Below are 13746 nucleotides of genomic sequence, written 5' to 3' on the forward strand. Positions count from 1 at the left end.
ATTTAGAAAAAAACGAAAACTAATAAAAACTAGCAAACCTGCTCTAAAAATGAATTAAAACAAACTGAATTAGAGAAAAAAAGTCCAAACCAAATAAAACTAAACTATAATGAAAAATCCAAAAGTATTATAACCTTGGTCTGAACACTAAAGAAATAAAAACAGACCCAAGACATGCCTGATCCTCTGTCTGTCCTCCTCCTTTAGGTTGATGGATTCCATCTGACAAGAGAGGAAGACACATCCACAGATCAGAAATCACTGTCAATGATTTTCACTTGATTTACTGAAAGTTCAACCTCCTACTGACCCCAGAGACTGCAGGGCATAGAGTGGACTCTCCACAAGGGCAGACAGCTCCGTAAGGTCAGAACGGCTCAGGTTGTTTAAACTCAGATCCATTTTCATCAAATGGGAGGGATTGGACTTCAGAGCTGAGGCCAGAGATGAACAACCAGCCCCCGACAAACTGCAGGAACTCAGCCTGAATATAGAGTGGATTATGTAGATTAAAAACCATCAATGATCCAGTCACATGTGTTTATTTTTTAATGTGCAGCTCAGTATTACTACACCGTAACCCAATCCATTCAGTGTCGATTATAAAAGTCCGGTTCGAGAAGTTAACCCTTTATAGGACACTCATAGAAATACCCCAAAATTCAAAACACATTTTTATATTATTTTACATTAATACAAAAGTCTGTATGTAACACAGTAAAAAGGACACAAAAATTATGCGCTATTTTTTTTGACTATCTCTTTATACTCTCACCGGTACATTTTGGGATTTGAACTAATTATGCAAGGCAGAGTGTTTCACAAAAATGGCAGCTGTTGCAAAATCACTCGCGATTTATGTGTTTAAATGTTCAGGTTCTGTAGGTTCACCAGTGGACACGATGGGTTACATACAAAACCTGGAATGAGACTGAGATTCATATCTGGATTACAAAAACCACTAGGATCGACACATTTAACACAGTATCTTTATTTATAGTCTATATAAGACCATTTACAGACATGTTTTCTGATCTAATGCACTGACACCTAGGTAGTTTTTCATGTCCCAATTTGGGTCCTATTTTTGTCCCCAATTTTTTATTAAAAATTAATTAATTTTGGGATGACTCAGAGCAAGAGAATCATTTTTTTGCATTTATCTGAGGTCATCATTAGGTACATCCTGGGGGGAAATATGTCTACATTTACCTTTTATTATAGGGTCTAAAAAGATGGAAAAGTGCCAGGTATCAAAATGTACCCAGTTTCATAGAAGCATCCAGATAAAGTCACTTTTTTCAGTTTTCTCTATTTCTGATATAATAACCCTCAACTTTAATCTGAGCTTTAATGAACATCTACATGATCAGTTAATTAAATAGAGGAAGATATCTGATTTTCACTGAAAAAAATGCAAAATACGAAGATAATATTATAATAAATCACTTGAGAAAGGTTAAATAGAGAGAAAAATTCATTTGCGAACTGCCACAAAAGTAGCACTGGGCCTTTATGGGTTAAGTCTGGATCTGGATGATACCTGAAACACAGATGTGACTCTACAGAAACAATTACTGACCTCAGAATCTTCAGAGTACACTTTGGGCTTTGCAGAACATCACAGAGCAGCTTCAGTCCATGATCCTGAAGCCTGTTGTTACTGAGGTTTAGCTCCGTCAGATGGTCAGGATTGGACGTCATAGCAGAGGCCAAAGAGGAACAGCTGAGTTCTGTCAAACTGCAGCTCCTCAGTCTGAGTGAAGAATAAATGATGCAAGATTAGGCCACGTAGATAGACATATAATACCTGAACTCCTGAAAAAGTCATTTACACAATACTTTTAGCTTTGTTTGTGGGAGGCGTTGCTTATATGTCACCTAATGAGTGTAAAATGCCAAAATAAATATCCCAACATTTTTTTCCGCCCATAGTTGCATTATTTTTTGTCCAGACCTTGTGTTGATGATGGAGAGTCAGACCACTGTCAACCTGGACTCATCAGACCACGTGGCCTTTTTCCATTAAACACAGTCCAATCTTTATTCTCTCTACAAACTAATGGTTGTTTAAGAAATAAGAAGCTCCTCTTGCATTAGTTAAAGGGTTAAAGAACTAATAAACTAGTAATAATATCAACACTTTAAAGGGTTCATATGTATCTAAACCCACTTTTATTAGTCTTTGGTTCATTTATTTGTGTATTTGGACCCTAATAATTCATACAGTTTGAGTTTGAACCCTCCAGGTGCTGCAAAACTATCTTCATATTAATTTGGGCAAAAATTGAGTGGATTTCTACAACCTGTTTTAATGCCTTCTTAATTTGTGACATCTATAACTAGTTACGTCACGACATTTGCACATATGAGGTCCAGACTTCTGTCGAACATTTCTCTGAGTACGACATAATTGTTTATCGGCAGCAGTGGTTGTAGTAAAAACTGAAAATATGTCCAAACTTCGAGCCGATTACCTAAAATGTTCAGTTGTTAGTTTTATTAATGAACACAAGTGGCTGAACGGGACAGAAAGGTGGAGTCATGTGGGTTTAAAGGGCCAGCGCTCCAAACCACCTTTCTGGTGTCATTAGTCAGAAATAGGGTTGAAAATGGACCTGAGGAGTTGAATTAATGAAGAATTCAGACCCAAGCAGAGCATTTACAGTTTATGGAGACCACAGGAAAATGTTTTAAAATGTATAATTCTATTTTAAAAAAGCAAAATATCACTCCTTTAACATCCGTTATGTCTTTGCCCAGAGTTAAACCCGGTTCTGACCTGAGAGTCTGGAGTTTACAGGTTGAACTCTCCAGTCCAACACACAGTAGCTTCACTCCTGAATCCTGCAGGTTGTTGTCACCGAGATCCAGAACTGTCAGATTAGAGGTTCTGGACTTCAGAACTGAGGCTAAAGACGAACAGGTCACCTCTGTCAACCTGCAGCTCCATAATCTGAATAAAAATGAATAAAATGTACATAAAAATCCATTATCCATCTAATAAGGTGTGGTCATGTTGGAATGTGCAGCTTAATATTACTATGTCTACCCTCTAAACTTTATATTACTCATAAAAGAACTGACATTTACAACTCTACTAGCCATTTATATTTATAGTGTCTTTAAGAAATGGTACTCTGCGTGATTGCAGACAAAAAAAAGGATATATTATTTGTTATGTAAAATATCGGACAGTAAACTGACCTGAGAGTCTGCAGTCTGCAATGAGGACTCTGAAGGAAATCACACAGCATCTTCACTCCAGAATCCGTCATCTTCACGTTTCCAGTTAGGTCCAGCTCTGTCAGGTGGTCAGGGGAAGACTTCAGAGCTGAGGCCAGAGAGGAACAACTGATCTCTGTCAACCCACAACCGCTCAGTCTGAATAAAGATGAGATTGTGGACATATTAGTGCTGAAATCAAATGAGTTCAGGTTTAACCCATAAAGACCCAGGGTGACTTTGTGGTACATCCCAAATGAATGTTTCTATCAAGTGATTTATCACCATTTATTGCAATATTATCCTCTGTATTTAGTTTTTTTTTTTTTTTTTTTGTAAAAATCTTATATATATATTTTAAATTCATTTACTGATCATTTAAATGTTGATAAAATCTCAGATTAAAGTTGATTGTTATTATATCCCAAACAGAGAAAACTGAAGAAAAATTGACTTTTTTTTTTGCAAAAATATCATTAACTAAATGCAAAATCTAATATCAATATTTACTTTTTTTTATTATTTTGTTCATTTTATTGATTACTTTGGCTGGTTTTTGTTAATTTTGTTGCTTATTTTATAATTAATTTTTTTCTTCAATTTTGTTCAGTTTGTTTGCTGATTTTTGTTCATTTCATTCATTACTTTGGCTGGTTTTGTTCATTTTGTTGCTTATTTATTCTTTGTTATTTTATTTTAATACATTTTTTGCTTAGCTCTTCAATTTTTTTTTTTAATAATTTTGTAGGTTTTTTCTTGATTTTTGTTCATTTTATTCACTATCATGGATCCAACTCCATGGGTTTGACTGGTGAATCAATGTTGTAGAAGATGACTGTGTTCCCATGGTAACTACGGAACCTCTGGACATCCAAATGGGTCATATCTGATGACCATGAAAAGATGAAAAACTGTATTTTACATCAATTATTTACATGCATTGATAGGATTAGTGGATCAACAGGGATTCAATAGTTTAGATCAGTAGATAGTTTTGGTCGATGGCAGGTGTTTGGGCCTTTATGAGTTACTGTACAGCTCAACTTTATTATATTCCACCATAAAAACATAGACTTGCAGATGGGATGAAGGGATCCATCAATATTTGACTGAACCTGTTTGCATTATCATGTCTTCCAAATAGTAGAACTAGTAAAAGGTTAAGGTTAGATCCAATTACACTGTTACACTATGTTCAGCAAATACCAACTTTCAATGTCAACATATTTGGTTATGGGTTTAGTTTGGAAAAAAATACATCAGAACACATCGGTTTATGAGATCCAATTCACTTAATCTCCAAAGTAAATGTTTTTATGTATTAAAGTTGTGTCCTATCAATGTTTGGAGCAAATCTACACCCTAGACTGAAACCCAAGGCATAAGGTTAGATCAGAAATACCACTAAGACAAGTTGTGGTTTTATTAAATTAGTTAAAATATATTCTGTTAATTTTTTGTCACTCTGAATGTAAGTATTACCATTTTAGTTAACAATAAGCAAACTAAGATGAACCAGTAAAAAGTACAATACCAAAAATCAGCAGCTTATCCATTTGGAGACAAACACAGAAAGTTAAGTGACTGATTTAACAGAAAAAGACAAAACATCTAAATCATCAATAACACTGGTCTACAATTTTTTTTTTTTTTTTTTTTTTAGAAATTATCTGCTTCAGAGATTAAATGTGCGTAAAGGAAAACAAAAAACGTATTTTGATAAGATTAATTGGAAAACAAATGACCAAAATGCTGGTTTGCTGATGTTTTCAGGTATTTGATAAAGTGTTATTCCACTTATATATTAGTTTGTGTATATTTATTCAATAGATTTATAAATGTTCCACTGATAGAACCTGTAAAGTGAATGTATTGTCATGTGCAGACAGTGTTTTGAAGTAGATCTGGTATCTCTAAGATAAATATTCCTTTGGAGTTAAACTGATTCTCTCGATAATTCTCAAATTTCACATTTTGACCCAGGACTGTATCTGTGAAACTACAACCAATCAACATTTTTGACTTAATTTTTCTTTATCAGTGATTCACACGCAGTAAAATTTCACTACTTTTATTCTGGAAGCATTTGACTTATAGACCGGTATAGTTAGTGAACTGACTTCAGGGTCTCCAATCTGCAGTTTGGACTCCGTAATCCATCAGAAACCAGCTGCAGTCCAGAACCTTGCAACATGTTTCCACTCAGGTTGACTTCCCTCAGGTGGGAAGGATTAGACTTCAGAGCCAAGGACACCACTCTAAAATGAGTCTCTGAGAGCCCACAGCCAGCAAGTCTGTAAACACATGTACAATAGAAAATGAGTTATTACAAAAAGTATTGAATTTATGCAGGAGGTTAAGAAGGTTTCCCACAAACCATAAGCTTGGCTGTTGGAGACCCCAAGTTACCACTGGTGTGAATGTGTGCATTTGTGTCCATGAATACACGAATGAGACACAAAGTAAAGCTTGTGGATGCATTAAGACTCCATTTAACTACTCATTGCTAAACGTGTCTTAATGTTCAGTATAACACCAATTATGGAACTTTTCAGATTGATATTGGCATCAGTACTTACACAGCCTTTCTGCAGTTCCTCACAGCTGAAATCAGTCTAAATCGTCCTTCAGGCGATGCGTTATACTTCGCCAGGTCTAACTCATCCAGAACCTCCTCCGACATCTGCAGCATGTAGGCCAGAGCTGAGCAGTGGATCTCAGAGAGTTCCTCCTCTGTCCTGTTCTTCGACTTCAGGAACTCCTGGATTTCCTGATGGACCATCTGGTCATTCATCTCCATCAGACAGTGGAAGATGTTGATGCTTCTGTCAGGAGAGATTTTGCGCGTGTTCATCTTCTTCAGATTGTTGATGACCTTCTGTATTGTTTCCGGTTTGACCTCTGTTCGACCCAACAGACCTCCTAACAGTGTCTGGTTGGACTCCAGACAGAGGCCATGAAGGAAGCGGACAAACAGATCCAAGTGGCCATTTTCGCTTTGAAGTGAGTTTTCTGTTGTTTTTCTCAGGAGGACATCCAGTGTTGAGTTCTGCTTCCAATCTCCCAGGAACCCCTTCATCACCTCCGTGTTCCTGTCGGTGTAACAGTGGTAGATGTAGACTGCAGCCAGAAACTCCTGAATGCTCAGATGAACAAAGCAGTAGACTGTTTTGTGGAAGATCACACGTTCTCTTTTAAAGATCTCTGTACAAACTCCTGTGTACACTAAGGCCTCTGTGACGTCCAGACCACACATCTCGAGATCTTCATTGTAGAACATGATGTTTCCTTTCTTCAGTTGTTGAAATGCCAGCCTCCCTAACTTCAGAAGAACCTCCCTGTCAGCCTCTGTCAGATCCATCTCATGTCCTTTTTCAAACTTCTTCTTCTTCCTCTTTGTCTGGACCATGATGAAATGTGAGTACAGGTCTGTCAGGGTCTTGGGTAGCTCTCCTCTCTGGTCTGAAGTCAACATGTGCTCCAGAACTGTAGCACTGATCCAGCAGAAGACTGGGATTTGACACATGATGTGGAGGCTCCTGGATGTTTTGATGTGTGAAATGATTCTGTTGGACAGATCTTCATCCCTGGCTCTCCTCCTGAAGTACTCCTCCTTCTGGGTATCAGTAAAACCTCGGACCTCTGTAACCCTGTCGACACATGAAGGAGGGATCTGATTGGCTGCTGCAGGTCTGGACGTTATCCAGATGAGAGCAGATGGAAGCAGATTCCCCTTGATGAGGTTTGCCAACAACAAACCGACTGATGTCTTTTGCGTGACATCGGAAACTACGGCGAAATTATGGAAATCTAATGAAAACCTGCTTTCATCCAGGCCGTCAAAGATGAACAGAAGTTTCCAGACAGCGATCTGCTCTGCTGTGACCTTCTGTAATGTTGGATGGAAAATATGGAGCAACATCAGCAGACTATACTGCTCATCTCTGATCAGATTCAACTCCCTGAAGGAAAGTAGAACCACCAGACCGATGTCCTGGTTTTCCAAACCTTCAGCCCAGTCCAGAGTGAACTTCTGCACTGAGAAGGTTTTTCCAACTCCAGCGACGCCATTTGTGAAAACAAGTCTGATGTGCTTCTGCTGGTCAGGAAAGGCTTTGAAAATGTCACTGCACTTGATTGGAGTGTCTTGGATGGTTGTCTTCTTGGAACCTGTCTCCATGCTCCTCACCTCATGTTGGGTGTTAACGTCTTCACTCTGTCCTTCTGTTATGTAGAGCTCAGTGTAGATCCGGTTTAGAGGAGTTCCACTTCCTGCTTCAACACCTCCTTCAGCCACACATTCACACCTCTTCTTCAGACTGAGCTTATGTTCTTCTAAAACCAAACCATAAAAAAATACTTTAAGTAAAAACAGCAGCCTTTACAACACCGACCCAATAAAGAAATATTTAGATTTAGGGTGCCATATTTAATGCTGTAACTGGTGAATTTTTTAACTACCTACCCTACAGTGGCTGCAAAAAACGACAAAGGAAAAGAAAAAGACTTCAGTCATACTGTCTTACTTTGTATCGTGCTGTCAGCCTCCAGTCCAATTATTGTTCTCTGACTTTTTCTACACTGGGGACAGGATGAGTCTCCTGATGAAGTGGACTGGTCCCAGTATAAAGTCATGCATTGTCTGCAGAACCAGTGTCCACAACTGGTGGAGACCGGATCATTCAGGATCATCTGACACAAAGAACAGGACGGTGTTTCCACCTCAGGAGTATGAGTCCACTTCCTGTAAACATGAACACATTGGGCCTCATAATCAGCTGGTTTCTTATTTATCTCCTCAATTAGTTAGTTAGTTAGTTTAGTTTTATTTTGAGTACATAGAATCATCAGACAACCAAGAACCATACAACATGGTCAAAAAAAAATTTTCGGCACTCAAAAAGGAGTGGGAAAAAGTAAAACTTACAGACTCCCACCCACTTTTTACAAACTGATAATTAAATTAATTCCGCTTCCTTTGCTTTGTTAACACCCTTTTTTTTCTGTATATTTTTCCAATAACACAAAGCATCCACACAAACCATTCACATACACTTTTTTGTCACCTGACACACAATCAGATTTACATAATCAACCATTTTTAATATGAACTATAATATTTATATACACTTTAAATATTTACTACAAATGTACAATGATTAATAAACGTGATAGTATCTCCTAAACATGATAGTCTGTATTAATTCATTACAATAATATCTTATTTTATGCATTCTTCTATATTAAAACTAGATATACACTTAATGTTTTATCTGTATTTTGTTACTATAGTGGATTTATACATCCTTTAAATGCACAAACTGAGGAAGACATTTTAAAGTTCTGCCCCAGAATATTCCACAGATGTACCCCTCTAACAGAGATACACTAGCTTTTTATATTTGTTCTACACTTAATTTTCTTGAAGATTTCAGTTCCCCTTAAATTATCTCCTTTAGACTGTAGGGGAGCATATGGTCATGGACTTTATACATTATGATAAGAGTATTCAGGTCGACAAGATCGTGTTAGAAAAGGAAATTAGAAAATCTTCCATACATCCATGAAATATGCGGTCAGTTTTGTTCGTATCCATAAGCATGCTGATGTATTAGTGTTTTATTTATTTTGCAAGTAAATATGTTGACAGTAGCTTATTAAAATGACGTACACAGAAAAATGTCTTTATACTTTGTGGAAATTCACTATATTTGTGTTAGAAATGTGCATTTTCTGACATTGCAAGAAGAGCCATTTGATTGAATTAAACTTATGACCCTTGGTGCAGGTACAGTATGTGCTCTTTAGTTTGTTTTCCATAAGATAATTCCAGGTATAACCTCACTCTTACCTTTTCCCTGTTGGTCCAGGGTCATGGCTAAAGTTCAGAGGGATGCTTTTAGACCAGTCACTGTTCATAGACAGACAGATGGACGCTGGAGACTCTGGTCTTTGTCTGTGAAGAAAACACATGCCGTATACACACCATCATTACTTAATTGCTCATTTGTCCATCTTCATGTGTTGCAACCTCTATAAACATACAACCCCAATTTCAAAGAACATGGTCCACAGAAGATGGCGGTGTTTCTGGATCTCAAAGCTCATTAAAATGGACTGAGGTAAAGTGGAAAACTGATCCGAGGTCAGACCCATCAGAATGTAAAGATTGTGATTGTGAACCATGGACAGTGTCCTCCAGACTAAAGAGGAGAGGGACCGTTGGGCTTGTTGTCAGCTCTCAGGTCCAAAGCCTGCATCTGTGATGGTATGGGGCTGCATTAGTGTCTATGGAATGGGCAGCTTGAACATTTGGGAAAAACTATCAATGTAAAAGGAATCTACAGGTTTTAGATCAACAAATGCTCCATCCAGACCATGACTTATACAGAGAACACCTGGAGTATTTCATCAAGACAATGTTCAACCACACACTGCATTTATTACAGCAGAGGAGTCCTGGTCCTGAGGAGGCCTGGTTTAAGTCCAGAACTTTCACTGATAGATAACATTTGGTGCAACATGAAATAAAAACACTAAGAAGACCCAGCTTTTTCAGTTCTTGTTTTGTGTTGTTTTAGGGTAAAAACTGTGTCTTACTTTGTGCCTGATGGTCCAGGTTCATGGCTAAAGTTCAGAGGGATGCTTATAGACCAGTCACTGTTCATAGACAAACAATCAGAGGCTGGAGACTCTGGTCTGTGTCTGTGAAGAAAACAAATGCCTTATACAGGGTGGGGAAGCAAAATTTACAATATTTTGAGGCAGGGATTGAAAGACAGTGTATGACCAATTAGTTTATTGAAAGTCATGAGAATTTATTTGCCACAAGAAAATTGACATAATAGAAAATGTTTTTATTCTGTGTCCTCCTTCTTTCTCAATAACTGCCTTCACACGCTTCCTGAAACTGCGTGAATCAGGCCTTCATGGTCAAACAGCTGCTAGGAAACCACTGCTCAGGAGAGGCAACAAACAGAAGAGATTTATTTGGGCCAAGAAACACAAGGAATGGACATTAGACCAGTGGAAATCTGTGCTTTGGTCTGATGAGTCCAAATTTGAGATCTTTGGATCCGACCGCCGTGTCTTTGGGCGACGCAGAACAGGTGAACGGATGGATGCTACATGCCTGGTTCCCACCGTGAAGCATGGAGGGGGAGGTGTGATGGTGTGGGGGTGCTTTGCTGGTGACGCTGTTGGGGATTTATTCAAGATTGAAGGCAACCTGAATCAGCATGGCTACCACAGCATCCTGAAGTGACATGCCATTCCATCCGGTTTGCGTTTAGTTGGACCATCATTTATGTTTCAACAGGACAATGACCCCAAACACACCTCCAGGCTGTGTGAGGGATATTTGACCAAGAAGGAGAGTGATGGAGTGCTGCGCCAGATGACCTGGCCTCCACAGTCACTGGACCTGAACCCAATCGAGATGGTTTGGGGTGAGCCGGACCGCAGAGTGAAGGCAAAAGGACCAACAAGTGCTAAGCATCTCTGGGAACTTCTTCAAGACTGTTAGGAAACCATTTCAGGTGGCTACCTCTTGAAGCTCATCAAGAGAATGCCAAGAGTGTGCAAAACAGTCATCAGAGCTAAGGGTGGCTACTTTGAAGAAACTAGAATATAAGATATGTTTTCAGTTATTTCACACTTTTTTGTTAAGTACATAATTCCACATGTGTTCATTCACAGTTTTGATGCCTTCAGTGAGGATCTACAATGTAAATAGTCATGAAAATAAAGAAAATGCAAAGAATGAGAAGGTGTGTCCAAACTTTTGGCCTGTACTGTATATATATATATATATATATATATATATATATATATATATATATACCATTATTATTTACATTACATTTATTCATTTGGCAGATACTTTTTTTCCGAAGCGACTTACAAGGGAAAGATTAACAATTAAGCACTCTCTCACACACACGTATTACTTAGAGAGGAGATGTCGATATGTAGATAAATAGCTAGATAGATAAGAATAAGTTAGATTAAAAAGAAAGTAGAATTAAAAGACTTAACTTTATTGTCATGATATTAACACAAGGCATCAACATGACAAAATTCAAGGTGCTCTTCAGAACAGTGCAATCAGGCTTGACATAAAAGAAAACATATACTAACCTAATGATAGAGGTAGCTAAAAGACGTGATGTCAAGATGTGATGACACAAATGCTCATGTGTTCATCTTCATGTATGAAACACTGTTACAACCTCTATAAACATACAGAGACTAATGCCATGAAATTGCGTCACATGTCACACCAGTTGTTATGGCATTTGGTGTGCTATACGTATGCATTTTCAACCTTTTGCGTGTTATTCAACACCATTTGATCCCGTGTCAATTTATGCAGAGATCTCCGGTTCACATAACCCTAACCCTCAGTGCGTGGTATTTGGTGTGGTGTGAATAGATACCACACCGATTAAAAGTGGCATGTATATTTACATGAGTCATGACATCATGTTGAGATATAACTCCAATTTTTTTCCAAAAAATGTGACCCTGGGTAAAATGTGAATAAAAGCTGAATACAATCATTTATATATTCTATGGTCTTCACGTCCTCAGGCTGCGCAGCATTAAAACTAGACATGATGCTGTAATGGAAATCACTACATGGACTCAGGAACACTTCCAGAAATCATTAAACCGTTCGCCATGACAACCAGAAATGCAGGGTAAAGTTATATCCTGTAAAAAAGAAGTCCTGTGTGAACATGGTCCAGCTTTCACGGACTGAAAACATTTGGTGCAACATGAAATAAATAAATACCACTAAGAAGATCTAGCTTTTTCAGTTCTTGTTTTTTTGTTGTTTTGGAGTAAAAACAGTGTCTTACTTTGTGCCTGATGGTCCAGGTTCATGGTTAAAGTTCAGAGGGATGCTTTTAGACCAGTCACTGTTCACAGACAAACAATCAGAGGCTGGAGACTCTGATCTGTGTCTGTGGAGCAAAACAAATGCCTTAAATGCACCAGTAATACTTTACTTTGGTAAGGAGTAATATAATGGAGTTTTTTTCAGTGAATCTGTTTATTTCATCTCTTTTGATGTCTGAAAGAACCGTCTGATATACTGCAATCACATCCTGTCTTTTAATTCTAATCTAACTTATTCTTATCTATCTATCTATCTATCTATCTATCTATCTATCTATCTATCTATCTATCTATCTATCTATCTATCTATCTATCTATCTATCTATCTGTCTGTCTGTCTGTCTGTCTGTCTGTCTGTCTGTCTGTCTGTCTGTCTGTCTGTCTATCTGTCTGTCTGTCTGTCTGTCTGTCTGTCTATCTATCTATCTATCTATCTATCTATCTATCTATCTATCTATCTATCTATCTATCTATCTATCTATCGAGGAAAAGAAGACTATATAGCTGGTCTAATACAGTTTAGATAATATATAGAACATATATAAGTTTCTAATTTCCTCACTGTGTTTCTGAAGGTTCTGATGCCATCTCTCTCTCTGTTATGGTACAACTCCGCTCTGCTTTCTCCTCTTCATCCACAGAAATGTCCATATTGTGAACGTTGGCAGATCTGAATGATGAATCACTTACTGTGAGCTCAGATTACGAAAACACATATATTCAGACAGTAACATACTGAATATACAGATGCATTAAAACTAGTTACATCAGTGTTTTTTTTTTACCGTTAATACTGAGACTAAAATAATAATAATGCTGCATTGTATGATAATGTCAGACTCACCGTGCTCCAGATGTCTTGTGCTTTATCCAAAGTCCAAAGTAATCGACCTTTGGAACCGGATAATCTGAATATAAAGTAGCCACTCCCATCTCCAACTACTGGAAATGTCTTTTTCTTTTTTTTCCACTGTGTTTAACTCAGAAAAACTGGCTGAAAAGGTAGAGAATGGTTAGTACTAGGATAGAATTAATGTTAATAGTAACCAATGATATTTTTAGTATTTTACTGGATGGTTTCTTCATTTTACAGACTGTATTTTTATTGGTCACTTTTATGTATGACATGCTTTATGGCCTCATAATTCATAACACACCCATTGTCATTTGATCCATGTTTTGCAGGTTTGTGCCTGGTTAGTAGGTCTATTCTGGATGGAGAACCACTGGAAACACCAGCCACTGCAACCTTTAAATCTTGGTGACCACTAGAGGGAACTACTGCTTCACTGGTAACACATGCATAAATCTGGAGGAACATCCCAATTGCTCTCCTTAAAGACAAATCACAAACTGGAATTTTCTCTTTTTTCAGTCTTTGACCCATAAAGACCCAAACAGCCACTGAGCTAAACTGATTAATACCTGTTGATCTGCTAATTCTATCAATACAGGAAATAATTGGCGTAAAATACAGTTATTCATCATTTCATGGTCATCATATATGACCCATTTGGGCGTTCAGAGGCTCCGTAGTTACCGTGGAAACACCGTCATCTTCTGTAGCATTGATTCACCAGTAAAAGTCCCTTTTTTTCTGTTTCTGATATAATGAGC

At 37.7% G+C, this 13746-nt stretch overlaps 1 protein-coding gene across 1 annotated transcript; it reads right to left on the reverse strand.

Annotated features, from left to right (window-relative positions):
• Nucleotides 1-203: 203 nt before the first annotated feature.
• Nucleotides 204-12780, reverse strand: LOC115417169 (NACHT, LRR and PYD domains-containing protein 3-like). The gene is given in 11 exon segments (XM_030131182.1): nt 204-222; nt 311-484; nt 1583-1756; nt 2783-2956; nt 3208-3384; nt 5346-5519; nt 5805-7584; nt 7752-7969; nt 9071-9181; nt 12090-12194; nt 12692-12780. Coding segments are annotated over 11 exon segments (3195 nt in total).
• Nucleotides 12781-13746: the final 966 nt, after the last annotated feature.

Source organism: Sphaeramia orbicularis, chromosome 3 (assembly GCF_902148855.1).
Source record: "Sphaeramia orbicularis chromosome 3, fSphaOr1.1, whole genome shotgun sequence".
Taxonomy (NCBI): domain Eukaryota; kingdom Metazoa; phylum Chordata; class Actinopteri; order Kurtiformes; family Apogonidae; genus Sphaeramia; species Sphaeramia orbicularis.